The sequence below is a fragment of the Mytilus edulis genome, chromosome 3, assembly GCF_963676685.1.
Source record: "Mytilus edulis chromosome 3, xbMytEdul2.2, whole genome shotgun sequence".
Taxonomy (NCBI): domain Eukaryota; kingdom Metazoa; phylum Mollusca; class Bivalvia; order Mytilida; family Mytilidae; genus Mytilus; species Mytilus edulis.
The window spans coordinates 95619069-95639867 of NC_092346.1; the positions used below are offsets into that span (position 1 = coordinate 95619069).

At 31.7% G+C, this 20799-nt stretch overlaps 3 protein-coding genes across 3 annotated transcripts; all 3 read left to right on the plus strand.

Annotated features, from left to right (window-relative positions):
- Window positions 1-223: 223 nt before the first annotated feature.
- LOC139517840 (ras-related protein Rap-2c-like) lies at window positions 224-11707 on the plus strand. Its single transcript, XM_071309295.1, has 3 exons — window positions 224-1101; window positions 7650-10321; window positions 10487-11707. Exon 1 carries the CDS (start codon window positions 555-557, stop codon window positions 1092-1094), a length of 540 nt encoding a protein of 179 aa, XP_071165396.1. The 5' UTR covers window positions 224-554; the 3' UTR covers window positions 1095-1101; window positions 7650-10321; window positions 10487-11707.
- A 3536-nt stretch (window positions 11708-15243) lies between these two features.
- Window positions 15244-16494, plus strand: LOC139515516 (uncharacterized). The gene has a single exon (XM_071305093.1). The coding sequence runs from the start codon at window positions 15244-15246 to the stop codon at window positions 16492-16494; it is 1251 nt and encodes a 416-aa protein (XP_071161194.1).
- Window positions 16495-17094: 600 nt separating this feature from the next.
- Window positions 17095-17748, plus strand: LOC139515517 (uncharacterized protein B0403.1-like). The gene has a single exon (XM_071305094.1). The coding sequence runs from the start codon at window positions 17095-17097 to the stop codon at window positions 17746-17748; it is 654 nt and encodes a 217-aa protein (XP_071161195.1).
- Window positions 17749-20799: the final 3051 nt, after the last annotated feature.

Sequence of the window (20799 nt, forward strand, 5' to 3'; positions counted from 1 at the left end):
CCCTTTTTACCACCCTCACCAAGGATTTGAATATAGCCTGTTCTTAATTTAATTTTAATTCATTTTACTTTAATAATTTTATTTAATTTTATTTAATTTTACCATTTTGTTTTACTTAATTTAGTTATTAATTTAGAATTTTATATTATTTTTCATTTTTATTTATTCATTTTTAGGGGTATTTTTTTGTTAGGATACTGGCTGAGTTTTATGGAGAGTTGTCGTTCTTCTTGTACTCTCCTGTTATTTCCTGCGCCCACCCAAAATGGCAGATGACTGTCAGAGTGAACATGCAACAAGTTTTATGTTATATTGACTATATAACTAAACTATCATTGATTTAAATTAATTCATAGCTTGATATTATTCACCCGTCATTATTCGTACACTTAAAAACAAGTTATAGGTGCAGAAGACATGAGAAAAATGAACTGATTTAAAAAGAACATTTTTTAATCGCACCCATTTTTGTGACCTCATATTATCCTGGGGATTTAAATTGTGATAGACAAGTCCATTCAAAGGCAACTGACCACAACCTGTAATCACTGACCATGAGGGAATATAAAGTTGTAGTTTTAGGCAGTGGTGGTGTAGGAAAAAGTGCTCTAACAGTTAAATTTGTAAGTGGTACTTTCATGGAAAAGTATGATCCAACTATTGAAGATTTCTACAGAAAGGAAATCGAGGTTGATTCAGCACCATCAGTGCTAGAAATTCTTGATACTGCAGGAACAGAACAATTTGCATCTATGCGAGATCTGTATATTAAAAATGGACAAGGTTTTGTTATTGTTTACAGCATAACAAGTTTACAAACATTTCAGGACATAAAAACAATGAAAGAACAAATACAGAGAGTGAAAGGCATTGATGATATACCAATGATATTAGTTGGGAATAAAGCTGACTTAGATCATCAAAGAGAAGTACCATCAAGTGAAGGGGCTTCATTATCTCTGGCGTGGGGGTGTCCCTTCACAGAGACTTCAGCCAAAGTTACACAAAATGTAAATGAAGTTTTTATTGAAATAGTGAGAGAAATGAACACTAGTCCTGTTAAAGAAAAAAAAGGCTGCTGTGTGATAGTATGAAAATAAGGTTTGTACATGTACATTATGAAGAGCCAAACATTATCATTCTTATTACAAGGCATTTTTATTATTACAAGGCATTTTCATAGCGCATTATATAAAAATACAATTACTCTAAGCGCTTTACAAAACAAAAAATGTTTGTTTGAAAAAATTGTACCACAACAGACATGACAGAGAGCTTGAGATTTAATGTAACTCAATAGCTTGAGGTTTAACTCAATAGCTGTACTGTAGTGGATAAGAGGGATATTCGGTGTATTAATTTATGTCAATGACACAAAAAATGGACCCATCATGCACTCAACAAAACCATAACCTTAGAATTTTTTAGTGCTTCCCTTTTCATTGTTTTGGATTGCTTGTACCAATTGACAAAGTCATGTGACTCGCTATGGTGGAGTTGACCAGTGTGTCGATCAAACATCACTCAGTCATTTAGAAATTCAAATTACAGCAATACATTGCTTAGGCTGCATGGGGATGAAAATCATAACACATTCAAAGCGACAAAGCCAAAGGATTGGGAAGAACATTTTGACTTCTATTTCACTTTTCCACCAAACAGAAAGTAATACTCTATAGACTATTACACTCGCCCCCCCCCCCCCCTCCTTTTAAAAAATCCTGGATCCACCCTTGCATTGTTTGCACCTGTCCTGCATGTCCTAAGTCAGGAATCTGTTGTTCAATAGTTGTTGTTTGTTGACAAATGGTTGATGTGGTTCTTAAGTGTTTTTCATTTTAAACCGGATTTTTGTGACAAAAATGTTGGTTATTGATTTGCATGATTTGGGGATGTACGGCGGGCGGTCGGCAACCAAAAATTGTCCGTGCATTTACCCATGAACCGTTCATCCAAAGCTTTTAAAATTTTAATATGTTGTTACTGATGACAAAATGGAGGTCAAGTTCAAGAATGACGATTTTGACTTTTACCGTTCAGGAGTTATCATGGTTATGTTTCTTGAAAGATTGAAAAATGGTGTTTCCAGTCGTGTCCGTGCATTTACTCATGAACTGTTCAACCAAAGCTTTTCAAATTTTAATATGTTGTTACTGATGACAAAATGGAGGTCAAGTTCAATAATGTAGATTTTGACTTTTACCGTTCAGGAGTTATAGTTCTTGAAAGATAAAAAAAAATGGTGTTTCTATTCATGTTGTTGCATTTACTCATGAACCATTCAACCTAAGCTCTTTCAAATTTTAATATGTTGATACTGATGACAAAATGGAGGTCAAATCTGATATTGACGATTTTCACTTTCACCGTTCATCAGTTATGGTTCTTGTGATATTGCCAGGACACAAATAAATGTTAATAAATCTGGTTGCTGTCGTTGTGACAGCCGCTTGTTTTATATAGATTAGTCCGTTGCTTTTCCCATTTGTATTGTTTAACTTCTAATTAGTCATTTTTGGGACTCTTTGTATTTTGTAGCTTACTGTTTGGGTGAGCCAAGGTACCGTATTGAAGACCGTACTGTGACCTACATTGTACATTTGTTTGTACATGTATATTTGTTAACTTTTATAAATTTTAACTTTGACATGTTGATGGTGAGTTGTCTCTTTGGCACTTATTCAGTCCACCTCTTCTTATATTTATGTACACATTTAACATTTTAAGACAGACACAATATGTTCATGATGTTGGAATAGTTGTTCAAGATTTACTTTCTTGCACTTTCATATGGCATACTTTAAAACATGGGGGATACTTTTTTGCTACATTAAAATGTACATGTACATTTACATTTGTAACTAATGTGTGTTAATAATATGCTTTATACATGAACATTAAATTATTAATTAAAGAGGAGATTTTTTCTTCATTTCCAGTCCAACTTCCAGATTTTTTCTGTTATAACTTTATAGGGTTACATGCATGTACAATGTATATAAAGTGGACTAAACTTGAAACACTTTGAGATATTTGCATGATTTGTTAGATAACACTTCCTATCAGGATTTCCTTATAAGAAAACCTTGCTACCTACAATGTGCATGTACAAGGAAGCTTTTTATCATGTTCTTATAAATGGTAAAATGGAAGTCATCTTCACTATACAGTGTACAGTAAAAGGTCTAAGGTAGTAATTGTTAGAGGTGAAAATTTCATATGCATTTAGCATTCTCAGAAAACAGAATTTGCACATGTTGTAATACTGTCATTCTTCTAAAAATCAATGCATCAAATACACATCCATAACACAATCTACATCATTGTACATGATCTACAAGAATATCATATGAATATTAGATAAATGTTAACTATCACATTACCATGATGCTTAAGGGCCCTGGGGAGAATACTGCAATCAACTCGCATGGTATTCAATTGCAATGACAGATTAACTATTAAAACCCATATGTTTTAGCTAATTTATTAAAATCTAATATAGACATGATAGACAGAATGACAGAGAAATTTTATCCTGCAATAATGATAGCAAGATAAGATCTTCAAAAATTCACCACAACTAAAATATTCAATCAACTCCTTTTAATGTAGGAGCTATTACCCTTCAATAACAATTTTTGCCTATTTTGGGACTATGTTAGGTTAAGAAATACTGTGAACAGATTATATGATAAACAAAGTAAAATTTAACACAACTGAATTTGTGAATCAACCTCTTTGAAGATGTACTGGCCCTACATGTAAATGTTTGTGTTTTTATCTTGAAAACTATAAACATGGTCATGATGGTTGGTTAACAGTAAGACAAAATTTGAACAAGAAATTGAATTAACTCCCGATTGGGGTTATATTTATTGGCCTTAAATGAAATGTCACTGGACCTTTTTATGCCCCACCTACGATAGTAGAGGGGCATTATGTTTTCTGGTCTGTGCGTCCGTTCGTCGGTCCGTCCGTTCGTTCGTCCGTCTGTCCCGCTTCAGGTTAAAGTTTTTGGTCGAGGTAGTTTTTGATGAAGTTGAAGTCCAATCGACTTCAAACTTGGTACACATGTTCCCTATGATATGATCTTTCTAATTTTAATGCCAAATTAGAGATTTTACCCCAATTTCACGGTCCACTGAACATAGAAAATGATAGTGCGAGTGGGGCATTCGTGTACTGAGGACACATTCTTGTTTTTTATGAATACATGCATTTATAAACACCAAAAAATGTACTTTTCCCCAAACAAAAGGTAATACTTACCCTTTCCAGCATTTACATTTATTGCAATGTAGTAATTATGTTATTTAAGGAATTACTATTTTTTTTCTGTCAAGAAGAAATAACATAAACAATATGGTGCACACTGTACACAGGTTATTTATAAGTGTACATGTCAATGCATTTGCACAATATTTTTTAGGTTATTTCGAATAGACAGAAAAAATAAAACAGTCATTCCTTATACAATGTACATGTAATTTAATTTAATTCTAAATTCCATTTGTAAGAAGTAAATTTAGGGAAAGCATTTACATGTATGACGTCACGGTCATATGACAAAATTACATGTACAAATGTATGTCTATGAGCTGATAGACAAAACACTTTCAGCCAATCAGAAGGTGTTTTACATCCAAAATTCAATTATGAAGGAAGAATACTTGTTTTTCTTAAATTAAATTATCAAATTATGTGAACCTGATGACAACTATACATTTTCTCTTACTACGTAATATAAACTAAACTGTATAATTTGCAGGATGTAAACTTATCTAAAGATGTAAAATTGTACTTATATGTATACATGTAATTGTACATGTCACCTTCTATTTACCATTATGAACCCGATAAAGGAGTTCTGTCAAATAGCTAGAAACTTCAGGCTCAACTATGTTTGTATTATTCAGATCACCATACTGAAAGGCATACACATGTATATTCATGATGCTATAAAGTGAAATATTTGCAAAGTCTCTCAACTACAGTATTTCTTATTTAAAAAGTCTGTTATTGATCGTTGTTCTGACATTCATATTGTACATGTACATGTTGTATGCAAGTCTGTCTCAAGCATGGGTTGGTATCAGCATACAAATTTGGGTGCAGACAACTAACTGGGGTTTTAAACCAACCCAATTCATATATAATCATCAAACGATCTGTTTAATGTGGAAATATTTAATACTGGTAAATTGATAAAATATGTATAATAAAAATTTACTCAATTAAAGGAAGTTAGCCTTGCCTATTAAGGGGTTTATTTAGTTCATACTGAAATATCACTCAAAGTAAATAGAACCATAATTAGCCTACATTTGTACATGTACATGTACATACATTTTGTATTTACCCAAATATACGTTTCATAGGAAAATCATTAAATATTTAAAATTATTTATTTTCTAGCTGTCAGTCTTACAATCTGTGACATCTTATTTAGATATATTTACCACACATTGGGGTCAGTCCTATTATTAACAAAAAAAAGATCAGATCAAAGACTGTTCAGACATCTTTTGAAACAAATGAGTTTTATTACCCAATTGATATTTATAATATATATTTGAAAAAAGTTACCCTTATGATATCAGAGGCATGTTTGTGTTTACAAACCTTCAAGGCTTTATATGGGAAGAGACCCCTTCTGGTGCATCATGTAAGTGTATGTCACCACTGAAACTTGTGGGAATTTTGTATTAGTTCATGTAAACTCAAAGGAAATGCAATACATGTATGGTGTGTAATTTGATTGAAAATGAAAAAGCCAATTATTTTGTCAGGAGTACAAAGACATGATGAGTCAGGTTGACAATAAAGGATAGTAGTTCAAATACGTTGTTTTCTGTTAGACATTGTTGTTTTCTGCAGTAGTTCAAATAAATCTGAATATATATATATACCAGCATTCCAAAAATCTACATTCTCTACAGGAATAAGAGAAATAGATTATGGATGGAACCTGTATTGATTGTGTTAGCAGTAGTGTTTCCGACACTTGTCATTAGGCTTGCCATTGATAATGGAATGGATTCCCATACTAATTTGTTTAATTGGTTTTACAGCCTGTCTTTTATCTATTGCTGAGGTATTCAATTAGACAAGGATTGTTGTCATGTGACTTGGTGTTAATGTCATTGTAGATTTTAACTCTATTCCCTAATATGATCATGTAACAAATAGATATACCTCAGGATTTATGAGGACTGTGTTTTACAGAGTTGTCATGGTATTTCTTTTTATTGTTTCTTTGTTCCACTGACACTGTAAATACCATTGGATATACAACAAACTTGTTGTTTTTAAAACAAATGCAGCTATTATATGCATGCAATGAGTACCAGATGAAACTACCATCAAAGCATAAGTTCAAAATTTATTTACAGGTTGCATACATGTATATACATGTACATTGTATATTAAACTACCAAATTTATTTATATTAAAATCAAAGTGGCTACATGTTTTTTAATCATAATTTTTAAGTTCCCTGAATATGAAAACAATGAAAACAGTGTTGTATCTTACATACATCATTTTCAATTCATTAGTAAAATATGATATGATTTAACATATTTACTGTGTGATAATTGATATCTCAGCATTATTAATAAAATATTTGACATAAATACTTTGGGACGCCCCATTGGTTATTATGTACATGTATATAAAGTAAACATTGACACAGAAGATAGTCATAAAAGTAATATACATTTGTGATTATTGTATTAAATCAGAGACTTTGTCATTGTCATAAGCTCCCTCAAATATTTCTACAATTTCTGATCTTGTCTTTAGAAGGCAATATGTGATCACAGATTGCCTCAGCAGTGGTGATAGTGTTGGTCTTGTCATAGTGTCATCAGCATTAAAGTTCATTCCGAGATCATGGGGATTACAGTTCATTAATACATGAATATTTAAAACTTTAATTACTATGCGGTAATTAGAGATCTACATGCTCTGGTTTATTAGCCATTGAACTGCAAATTTATATTTCAGGTGTAGGTTCCAATTTATAAATTGTTTTTATATCTGGGACAAAACAGATGATTAGTAAACTTTCATTTTAAGTTGTACAATTCACATTGTAATTAAGCATGACATTATTCATCCATATTTGTGATATGTATGTCCCAGGTAATAAATTTCAAGGTAATATGTATTGTGTAGACTGTAGTCAACAAACTACAATGAATAATCCTGTAATCCTGAATATTACAAACACTTTTTAAAGGGAAAGATATAGAAATAAAACAATGAAAACCCATATGTGGCTGGCATGACAGTTATCAATGTGACCAAAACATACTTGTCAAGAAAATAACATAATTTAAATGATACATGTATTACATTGTAAATCTAGAATTGGGAGTTATATTGTACATGTATCTTCCTTTGTCCAGAATTGGGAGTTGAACCAACAATGAAGGTTATAGGAAGATCTATATATCTAATTTATAGTACACAAATATACAAATGTATTACCTTGTCAAGTTTAATACTATACTACAATGTTTAATGTTTAGTTCCTAATGCAAAATGCATTTGATCAGATTTTATTTAAATGTTAAAACAAATATTATTTAGCTGTTATCATTGTCTTTTATCCAATATTTTTAGGTCTTATTTTATACTTTCAGATCTCCTAGATGTTTTAAAATGTTACAGACAATTCATTCTCAAGGTCAATGGTAATTAAAGAGGTCCAATTAATTCATGGGCACAGATCCAGCTATCAGCCAACATTTGCAGTTGTCTCCCCTGAGCACAGCAACCATTTGCAGTTATCTCCCCTGAGCACAGCAAACATTTCCAGTTATCTCGGCTTTCATCTTCATATTCAACAATATAATCATCAGCTTTGTTCCATATATTAGTAGAGCAGCTCACAAGATCCCAAGTATTCTACAAGAGACAAACATTGACAAGCAGTGGTTAGATAATCATCATTATAAAGTCAGGAATTGTATTTGATAGGAAATTATTGGAGTTTTATTTTTGTATTAGTATGTCAGGTACACATGAACATGCAGTTTATAAACAGTCAAAGATAAAGCTGTACAAATGTAAACCCTACCTTAAACCAATGTAAAGGTATCATTTCTTTGTTCAGTAGTGTTAAACCATAGTTGTGTAATGTGCTATTTTCAGGATAGTAAAATTAACAATTGTTTGCTTATTTGTGGACTGTGACAAAGTGCTTTATAGTCTGTTTCAAAACCATTGATGTATTATAAAGTTTACAGCATAGCCTCCATCTATTAAAATGCATTGTTATATAAGTGCCTTGATAGGAGTTAAGGTGTTTCAATATTTCTAAAGAAATGGTGGCTAAATACATACCTAATAACTTTATTTGTTAAATATTAGATATATAATATGCACAAAAATAGTCTAATTTGACATGAATGGTCAGTCAGGAGTAACACTTATACAAGTCGCTTGTATTAACTGGTTCTGGTAGATAAATTTTGAGGCAGAGTAACTGAGTTATCTCCCTTTATCAATAATTAATAAAAAAAAATGCTATACAAGAATGAAAGTCATATTTCTTCTTTTTTTTCTTTTTTTTTCTTTTTTTTCTTTTTTTTTTCTTTTTACAGCATTGCTCCAACAGTTTTTAATTGTCAGTAGTCATAAAAGTTATATTATGTAATATCCCTGACCGATGATTGGTCTTGCAATGATTATTTAACTGTTCTATGCAAAATTATTTTGAAAACATGCTTTATTAGATTTAAGTTAACATTGGTAAAATTTTAACTCAATAGCATTAAAAAGTTTTTACAACCAAGCCCCATGGGTAATGTGCATGCTATAATAAAAAGGACTTTTTGACCTTTCAAAGATGTAGAGTTTTAAAGATCATATATGTGATTTTTTTTTGTCTTAAACAACAAGTTTTCAGTATATTTTAATTTTTAATGGTTATGAACACTGATTTATCTAAAAATTAAACATTTTTGCAGAAATGCAGTAAATGTTTACCCCTTGATTAGTTTTCTTCATAATTTTATGGAAATTTCAATTAGACTTGAATCTTGACATGATTTTTACAGACCAGAAAGCAATTTTACAAGCCTACTTTGTGACGACTTTAGAATAACACAACTTTTGTAGAGTCCATTTTGTATTTCTGATGAACCAATTCAGTGAAGTATATATACCTCAGATTTCACTTAGATATGACGAATAGAACTATTTTCTTTCCAATTCAATTGCAATTTCCAAGATGTTTCTATTGTCAGAATACTGGTTTCAGGACTATGACATGCTAATTTGTAGGATCCAGCCATAAATGGTTAATGCTGTCAAAATAGCACTTTTACATGCAACATAGAATACAGTTAGTAAATTATTTTATCAAGAGTCATGCTTGTTATACTTGTTATTCACTGATCAACATGTTGTGGTTATACTGTGATTGCAGTGTATCCTATTACTCTTCTTGGGCATTGACTATCATATTTTGTGTTAGTTTATACTTAATGTCTTTATAAATCATACTTTATTGTAAGATGCATCAGTATTTAAAGAACATTGTTTACATTTCTGTTGATCAGAATAACAGTCATATATATATTATATCTATAATTTATTACAAGTACACAGATAAAGAATTTTTCAATAATGTTTTAATAATCCTCAGCTCAAAAGCACTATAGCTATTGTCAGGAAATTATTCTGTTGTTTAAATCTTATTTTCATTCCATATTGGAAAAAATTTCTAAAACAAAATTGTAATGGCCGCAAAAAATAAAACTGATGTATCTATACTGGTCAGATGCTTTAATGTCAAAGCACACAATGGTGATCATGATATAACTTTTGTTTTAGTCAAACAATCATACTTAATATCTCAAAGGAAGAATTATATTGAACATGCATGATTTGTAAACAAATTATTTGAGATACAGATCTCATGTTTTAGGTTTAACTTACAAAGTTATGAAAACTCTGTTCTATTTTCTGGTCTGATTATCATTATTATGCTAACCAATGAATATTCAACTTCAAAATATTTTTAAAGTGTGTATCATGACAAAACTAAGGATCTCAAAAATATCTTCACCACAGTGAGTGTGGTGTGAAGTAGGACCTTTATTTCTAAACAAGATGCTGAAAGGTTGTTAAATCTAGTGGTTTTCTTTCTTTTTATTTATTTTTAAAAGGGACCAAAACTCAAAACATTTTGATTTTTTATGTTTTAAGTTCAAAAATCTATTAAACATTGTCCATATTGGACATGAAGCTGTACACCGGTCATTGAGAAAATTAATCAGAAAAGAAAAAGAAAAGGAAAACTTCTTTTGTTTTCCATACACCTTATCGCTATTTGTCAGCCATTACTGGATAGCACACAGGTTCCCGTAAAATCTTGATGTCATAATACAAAATATCTGACGCAACAATGAAAAAGTGATTGTTGTATGCGTCAAAAGTTCAAGCGGCCGGGTCAGCCGGGATAAGCGATAAGGTGTATTATTTGCATGAAAACTATTATTCTTCTGTCTTTTATGCTCAGAAGTCAGAAATATATTTTTTTATTTCCTGACAACTATTGATATGTATTTGGAAGAGACAATTTTATTTTGTGTTATGATCTATTACAAGTATTGAATCTTTGTAAGAAATTATACTGTGCTGTTATCCCTCTTGTCTTTCATTTTGATTTTTGTAAATTGTAGGTATCATGTTTTAAATAACAGTGTTTATTAAATTGTAAATTCTGAAAGGAAGATGATATATAGAAATCATGCTTGTAATAAGTTTGTTTTGGTCTACAATGTTACTGATTAAGTACTGACTTTAACATTGTATATTGATAACCAACACCATATGTAGCAGTAGAGTTGTAATGTTTTTTGAATGGTCAGTCATGTGACTTCAAAGAAACTTTCATTGGATTGTAATCAAACTTGAATACATTATTACACATAACGAGGGGGTTAACCTTTGGATGTTCAAGGTCACAGATACTAGAAATTTACCCATGTTTGTTTATGTAAGGGATTCCAGGTTGTCTCAATTCACTTAAACTGTTCAGTACTTTCAGAATTATGTAAGTTTATTGATAAATGTATAAAACGATATAGTCACATTTAAAGTATTCCAGAAACAATCCTTGTTCAACGTTGCGGTGTTGCATGTCATTGTACATTACAATTTGAAATATTATATAAAAATTGTATCTTACAACAGTGATAACTCAATTTAGGAGGTCAAAAGTTTTGACCTAGAGATTTTTATAATAGTAAAATCTGTTTCAAGGATATTAGAATTTAATATTTAAATTCTAGGACATGTAGGTTTCAACAACTTTAACATTTCAACATTGTTCAGGGAAAATTTTGCTTTGAACCAATATAACCCTCAAGAAGTTATAACACAGTTTTAAGGAACCATAAGCACAACACTGTAACACATACCTACTGTGGATTCATTTATTTTCTAGGATGAGGTTTATAGAAAATTTGGCTTTTGATGAATTTGTAGTTCACCTTTACCCATGAAACCAACAAAAATTATTATCTAACAAATAATAATAAATCCACAGTTGATAAACTCATCAATTAAAAAGGGAAGTGTTGTATGTAATTAATACCAAAACAATGTAAAAAGGGAAGTGTTGTATGTAATTAATACCAAAACAATGAAAAAAGGGAAGTGTTGTATGTAATTAATACCAAAACAATGTGTATTCAGGAGTTCATTCATTATAAAGTGATATATTTAATGCTTACATTTCATATTTAAATTAGAATTGTAGATTCTCCATTTTTAGATTGTGAATGATTAGAATGTGCTGATTGAAAGAAAATTAAGTGTAAACATTAATGTAAGTTCATCAACATTATTACCTCCCTTGTAATGGTATTTATCATTAATACAAATGTATACAAGTATAACCTTTAGTATTATTTCATCATTCAAAGATCATGCTACAACATTCAAATACAAATATTATATACATGTATCTAAAGTTTAAATGATTAAGTTGAATGAACTAATGTGTATTAGACATTTTGTTTGATTATTGTGAACTGATTTGTACAAACGACATTTCTCTTTTTTATACAGTGTCATCCTTTTTACTCCATTACTTAGATATTCTTTATAACATATATAATCATTGTATTCCACTGCAGATACTGGAAATTCATTTTACTGCACAAACAATAAACTATCATGAACCAAACTGTATTGTAATATGTTGTTAATTTAAACTTACCATAATTCATAAAACTTGTACTTTAACAAATATGTTTCTGACAAGGGTATAAAACATTTACCCCTAATTTCTGAAGTGAATGATTTGAATTGACTTATCTCATTTAAGATCTCTTTATTTTCTACAATATTGCTTTTATTTTTTTTTACATGCATCTGTTTTGAGTCATTTGAACAACTGTTTTATTGTTTATGTATGGGTGAAAGATGGTCAAGTCAAGCTTTATTATTTAATTTTTCATGACAATTTTACTTTAGTTGAAAATTTATCAACAAAAAGTTAATATTTATTGAAGTCTACCATAGACACTTCTCTTTATATTGTTCCTCTGAAACTGTACTATGCTATTCCACCATATTTATTTGACAATTTTGTGGGATTGATCAGACTTGGACTATTAGCTTATTGTACCATAATCTTGCTAAAGTGTGTAGCTGGTGTACCACAAGTCTACGCTGGTTTGTGACAGGGGAAATTACTCTGGTTTGTGACTGGTTTTCCATAAGTCTACTGTAGTATGTGTCTTGTCATTTGGCTACAATACGACAAGGTTTACTTACCATGATCTTACAAGGTTGGTGGCTACAATGTGTTTCTGGAAATCCATAGACTACTATATTGATTGTGACAAGGGGCAGTTAGATACATAGCTGCTTAGGGAATTGTGTTCCAGAATTCAATCTTGTTTGTGACAGTGAACAATTGACCACAGTCTAGCTAGCATACCTCAGTCTATTTATGTATGTGACACAAAATATTTGGTTACAAATTAGCAATCTTGTAGTTATGAAAAGTCATATTTTATATTAAAATTATTTTATCATGAGAAATTTGATTCAAGTTAGGAGCTAACATTGTAATGACAAGTTTACTTTTACTGTTGTTGAAAAATTAATCAAATGTATGGTATTTCATTTTTCTGGCTGAAATCACCTTAAAAAAAATGAAAAAAAATTTATTATGATGGAAGTCTTTATTAATTTCTGGGTATCAAATTTGTTATACCATGAACAAAGCACATACATATATATCTTATACCCATGCATAAATACTTTTCATAAAGCTTAAAAACATTCATGTATTTTACATTTGAAAAAATATGAATATGTCCATCTGCATTAAATGCAAAGCTTGTTTTATATAGACCACCATTGATATTGTAATTACTGTTGGGATTTGTATAAATGGAAATCTCAGTATTACTTATAAACATATTCTTTATCTTTTGTCTTTCTTTTTTATATACGATCTGAAAATTTCTTAGGGCCTCGATGGCCAAATGGTCTGAGTAGTTTTGCTTCAATCACTAGCCAGTCAACACTCAGGTTGGGATTTCTAACCTTGCCCGGGTTGGTGCACTCTACTCCAATCTTAATGGACTAGCATTGTCAGTTTTAGCCAAAAGAAAAGAATAGGCTGCCAAAGTATTGAAAAACAACTCCTTAATCCATTTAGAAATAATGGACACAACAGCAAACATAGTCGACATTAAAATTCGAATGGGCAAGGATGAAATTTGAAAAAGAGACAGGATGACAATTTATGTAAAAAAAAGTCAGGATACACTAATAAAAAAGGGCAGGACCGAAAAGAGTGAAAAATTAAAAGGCAGGACAGAGATTGCAACTCTCCCCGTAAACATCAAATGGTAGCTCTCAAAGATGAATGATTCTAATCTTTGATTGAAGTCATTTCACTTTCTCAGATTAAACAAAATCAGTGGAAACTTCATCATAATTAAAATCTCATTTAATTTCATTTTATTTGAGTTCTCGACATTTAAAAAATCTTTTACAATTTATACCATATCTTAATAAAATACTGAATGATACAATGTTTACAAAACAAATCAAAACATTTTATCATTTTAGCTCACCTGGCCCGAAAGGGCTAAGTGTGCTTTTTTCATCACTTGGCGCTCGTCAACTTACAAAAATCTTCTCTAAATCTACTACGCTAACGTTTATCAAACTTTGCCAAAATCATCATTGGGGTAGTTTTTTTTTTAATCATTCTTTCTTTTTGCCTATATGCACCGACGATTAAGCGAGTTACGGTCGATCTGAATTTCATTCCAATTGTGTTTTTCACTAGCATATTTTCGTCTTGAACATGCTGTCTCATTGGCACTCAGAAAAAGAAGGAAAACAGCAACACAACTGATTATTCATAATGGAGATGATGTCAATCTCATTAAAGTCCGATGTTCTGATACGCTAGCCTCCACTAAAATCCGATGTATCAGAAGTGGAGGGTAGCGTATCAGAACATCGGATTTTAAAGAGATTGAGATAATCAAGGAATTGTATATTTAACAATTTTCAACATGTTTCGAAATAAAATAATTTACATAGTACCAATTATATTTAGCATTCGTAATTTAGACCAAACTGTAGGAAAATATTTCTTCTTTAAAGTGATATCCCATTTTCTCACTTTTTTCTTTCTACTTTTCAATATTATAAAGAAATCGTAGTGTACTCCCAGATTGATAGACATATTTTGACAGAATAATGAAACTCAAAACAGAAATTTCGAAAAATCGTAGAAAACTCAGAAAAGTAACAAGAAACTTTAAAAAGAGCTTAACGACAGAATAAGGTTTCAGCTTCATAATGATATCAACTGTTTTGTTTTGTGCTTCGTATTTGTCGAGTTTTTAGAAAAACATCAAAACATCGTATTTTTTGTTTTGTAATCCGGATGAAACTCCCTCAAGTTTCAAGACAGAGGTCTAATCTAATGAGAATTTACTCAATACAATATTACAAACCTATGTTTAATGAGGCATTAAAATGATACCTAAGGCCTTTCCTTTTTCAAGGAATAAAGTTTATTCTTGATTTCGGCTTTATGTCTCATTTATATCGTCTCAAGCAAGACTGAATTTGACACAGACTGTGAAATAGTTTGGGCAAAAATAACATCTCCAAACAATAAAACATTATACTTAAGGTGCGTACTATAAACCACCTTCAGATAAAGTGGAATCTTTAGAGAACATGGGTATCTCTCTTAATACTGCATGCAAGAAAGCAAATGCAAACATCTGGCTAAGTGGTGACTTCAATCTCGGCCACATAAACTGGGAGAAAAACTTGATAGTACCAAATAAACCAGACTCAGCATTACACCAACAACTGCTTAATATTCTGGACGATAACAATTTAGTACAAGTAATAAACAAAAAAACCAGGAATGATAGAACATTAGACTTAATGTGCATGACAAACCCATCTTTTGTCAACAGAATTAAGACCCTCCCACCTATAGGACGAAGTGACCACGACATTGTCTTCTGTGAGATTAACTTTGCTTTACCATCACCAAAACAACACCCTCATAAAGTACTTATTTACAAAAAAGCAAACTGGGAGAACATAAAGAAAGATCTTGAAATAATTCATGATTACTTAAAAGTGAACAAGAAAAATATGACTGTCGATGATCTGTGGAACACCTTCAAAACCAAAACGACAGATACCATCAACAAAAACATACCTACCAAAGAAATTGGGAAAAAATCAAAACTACCATGGGTAAACAGAGACCTAAAAAGACTCATCAGAAAGAAAAACAAACTTTACACAAAGAAAAAACATGACTCATCCTACAACAAACATGACTCATCCTACAACAGCAAATACAAAGAGATCAAGACTAAACTCCAAAAAGAGATGAGAAAAGCATACTGGGCATATATTGAAAATATGATCTTCGACATTGACATAAAAGAACCAGACCAACAATGTTTCAACAAGCAACCCAAAAAATTATACTCATATATTAAAAGCCAAAGAAATGAGAACACCGGCATTGCACCATTACGAAGTGAAGGTACCCTTCATACAAACCCCTCTGAAAAAGCAAACATCCTTAATAAGCAATTCCAATCAGCTTTCACATCTGAAAAAAATATAGAAATACCAACGAAAGAACCTAGTTCACACCCTATAATGGAAAAAATAAACATCAGTAGAGAAGGAGTATATAAACTAATAAAAAATATAAACACTAACAAAGCTACAGGACCAGATACTATCGCTGGCAAAATACTTAAAGAAAACATTGAAATAACTTCATACATTCTTACTATCATCTTCAACAAATCTCTTGAGACAGGCAAAGTACCTTCAGACTGGAACCATGCTAACGTTACACCAGTATTTAAAAAAGGAGACAAACATCATCCTGGAAATTACAGACCAATATCACTTACCTGCATCTCATGTAAATTATTAGAACATTTATAAGCAAGTAACATGATGAAACACCTAGAAACAAACAAAATATTGTATGAACTACAACATGGATTCAGATCTAAAAGATCATGTGAATCACAAGTAATTTCTCTTGTACACCAACTTGCTCAAAACAACGACAAAAATATTCAAACTGACCTAGTAATCATGGACTTTGCGAAAGCGTTTGATAAAGTGCCACACAAACGCCTACTTTACAAACTAAAACACTATGGCATCTCTGATCAAGCAATTCATTGGATCGATTCATTCCTCTCCAATAGAACCCAAACAGTACTCCTCGAAAACACAACTTCTAACATAATTCCAGTAACATCAGGTGTTCCTCAGGGGACTGTACTAGGACCAATACTCTTTCTCATATATATTAACGACCTACCAGACTATCTAAAACAGAGCCAAATAAGACTCTTTGCAGACGACAGCATAATATATCGGCCTATAACCTGCCAAAATGATTGCATAAAGCTTCAAGAAGACATAGAAGCAGCTATAAAATGGGAGAAAGACTGGCTCATGTCTTTCCACCCGGACAAATGTACCATCCTTAGAGTATCAACAAAGAAAAAACAAATACATTTTTATTACAACATGCATGGTCATATCTTAGAACAAGTTCTATCTGCAAAATATTTAGGCATTACACTTTCTTCAGACCTCAAATGGAACAAACATATTAAACAATCAGCAGCAAAAGCAAACCAATCATTAGCATTCATCAGACGTAATCTAAAAATAAATTCTAAATTAGTTAAGGAAAGAGCCTATCAAACAATAGTTAGACCAAAACTAGAATACTGCTGTACAGTTTGGGATCCACACACCTCAGAAAATATATGTAAATTAGAACAAGTACAAAGAAGAGCTGCAAGATATACTTGCAACAGATATCACAATACCAGCAGTGTATCTGAAATGATAGAACATCTAAACTGGCAATCCTTACAAGAACGCAGACTAAAAACCAGACTCCAAATGTTGCACAAAGTCATCAACAATGAAATTGCAATACCATCGCAAGATATACTCATAAAAAGCCAGTCTAGAACAAGAACTACCCATCAACAGACATACAGACAACTTCAGTGTAATAAAGACACCTTTAAATTTTCTTTTTTCAGCCAATCGGCAATCAAAGATTGGAACAAATTACCACCCGATATCGCAAACCAAACCTCTACAGACAACTTTAAGGATGCACTCACTCATGAGGTGCTCCTTAAAACATACTCTCATCTAAACTAAATGTGCTTATTGTTTTTATCTTATAGTTAAATATATATATATATATAAAAAATGTAAAAATTGAAACTTAAAAAATTGTAAATCTCATAATTAAATAAAAGAAAAAAAAATGAAATTAACTTAAAACGACCTCATACAGGCATGCGCCGGAAAGTAATCCTCAAAAAGTTGATGGTATTCCGTAACTAAAGAAGAAGATGACCCCGTGAATTTAAAGACCGATCTATATGACAGGAAATGGACCACCGTCATGATTTTTTATATTATTCATCATACTTCCGCCTAAGCCAGACATGGATTATAGCTCTGCGGGTGCTCTGCGGGTATCCCGATTGATCTCGAGCCGCGTTTCCATTCCTTTTAAATATACAATTCCTTGAGATAAGGTAGGCCGATTGGATCAACATTAGGTGTCTGCAAAATATAGAGGGAATCAGAGGCCGAGTGGTCAAAGTAGTGGAACTTCCTATCACTAACCTCCTAACAAAGGTCATGGATTCTCTCCTTTACTCTGACTTTCTCCAACAATAAAAACTAATACATCGAAATTGCACAGTTGTTGTGAAACTAGTGTTAAAACTTGTTAAAAATAGCAAAAATAATCAGGAAGACATCTACAAATCAGGCCGCATGACTGACAAAAATCGTTAGTTGAATTCTTATTGACGTTATTGCGCTTGAACGAAGATTTTTCCAGTTTTTTGCATTTTGTCTATCAACTTGCAATATTCAACAGATAGATAAATAGATCGAAACATTGAATAGAATTTTTTTATCAGCAAGACAAAATCTACATATGACCATCAAATCTGAAATCTTCAGTCGACTATTATTGGAGTTATCGCTCTTATTATAATTCGCCTTTTATCGTGAAAGTTAACAACATACTAATCAAATAGAAACTATAAAAAAAGGAAATGATCAGCAGGATAAGATCTATACAAACGCAAACCCGTGAATGAAATTGTCAGCTCTTTATAGATGCTTGATTTCTTGATTGACAACATATTTGTTGCGTTTGGAGGAAATGTTTTTCAACAGACTCGGAATTCAATGGGAAACAGTTATCTTATAAAACGTAATGTCCTATTTATATGGTTTATGGTCTCGCCTTGACGGAGTCGAAAAGGAGAATATGTATGCTGTTTCCGGAGTCGGCGGCAACGTCAACAGTGTATAAGTATGTGATAAGGTCTAGCTTATGGTAAACCACTAGTGGTAGACCAATGATATTTGGTATGCAGTTATAAAGGCATTGGCACATCTCATTTCAACGGAGATATTTGCCCTGCCCCATTCAGTCATGGTCTATTGACTTTGAAACTTTTGCTTAGTTTAGATATATTAGTTTATGACTATATAAGTTTAAGATGAACCACTAATGTCAAGTCAATGAATTTTGGTATGCAAGTTCATTGGCAACTGCGAGTCTCATTTCCATTGAGATTATATCTCCCACCTTTTCATCATGGTTTATTGACTTTGAAACTGTTGCACAGTTTGCCGGAAGTTAATTTTTGTGTTTAGATTTGTTTAAAGGAAAAGACTATTAATGAAAAGTCAATGGTATTTAGTATGCAGTAGTATTAGCATTGATACATCTCTTATTCAGGGAAATTGTTTAACCATTGACGTTCAGCTCAGGCACTTGTCTTATATTAAGGTATACAGGAAAAAAATTTCTGAGACAAGTGCCTGTGATGTTCAGTTATAAATCATTCAAATGTCATTGACCTTGAAAATTTGGATATCTTGAATGTTAAAGTAAATGCTATTATAATTTTAACATTTGTATTATCAAAATTTGTAAAACGCGAGAAATGTCTATGGGTTAACAGTTTATAAAACACATTCAAGGCCGTAACTAGGCATCTATTTTAGTGAGACAAAATAATTGAGCCGAGCAAAGCTAGGCGAAAATTTTTTTTGGAGGGTATGAAATGAATGGTGCAAAATCCTGCATTCTTAGCATTTTTTGAGAGTTTGATAATGTTTTGAATTTGTACACTTTTTATATAAATTTTTCATATTTTAAGACTTTTTCTAACACCAAATTTTTAACAACTTTATTTAAATTTATATGTAAGATAATCATCCAAATATCACTGATTTGAGTCTGCTGCCAGAACATAAAACAAACATCGATTCAGTAGAGTTTGCCACATTTTTCTATGGCCGGTTCAGTCAAATTGTTTCAGAATCATGATTTGGTCTGCTGATATCCTTATCGCGATGAACATGGAGCATGACAAGACCGCACAATCTCTCACCACTCATGTATGCTCTTTTCCAAGTTTTCAGTCGTTTCAGGGCAGGCTGTGTTTCTAAAGGTAGCACATTATCATCAACACAATGATCAATGTCTTCTTCCAATTCCTTCTCCATCAGAAATTCGGTAGCAGCTTTTGTTTGCAAAAGGGAATTAAGCTTTCCTGTAAGCACCATCATACAGTCGCAGTTACAAAATATTAAACTCGCTTTTATGCTGACAAAGAGTAGACAAACTAGGGATAGAATGAGATAACATACATGTATATGATTCTATTTATAGAGTAAGTATATATGATATGGGTACAGGGGAATTGGAATGGAGTTTTTGACGTTTACATGTAGTTCCGTAATTTCAAATTATTTCTGGAAATAGTTGGTGGTATTTTAGTTCCAGAATCTATAAATTTAGGGGTTAGGTGTTGGAGGTGTCCGATTCCGAAACCCCGAATATAAAGAAACGAAATTCCGTAGTCCCGAATATGTAAAGACAAAATCCTGTGTTAAAGGTTCTACCATTCCTCAATAATATCAAATTGGAATATGGGATATTTTTTTCAATTTTTAAGGTTAAAGAAACATGGGTAAAAACTAATCCATGCATTCATGTTTCATATTATTTATATTTTATTTATCTGTAAAGAGAAAGATTAAAGTTCGTGAAATGAATACGCAGATAGGACTGCCCCCTTGCGATGCCCAGTACTTGATTTGTCAAAAGTTGGTGAAACGGAGAAATGAATACGCAGACAGGACTGCCCCCTTCCGAAGACCAGTACTTGA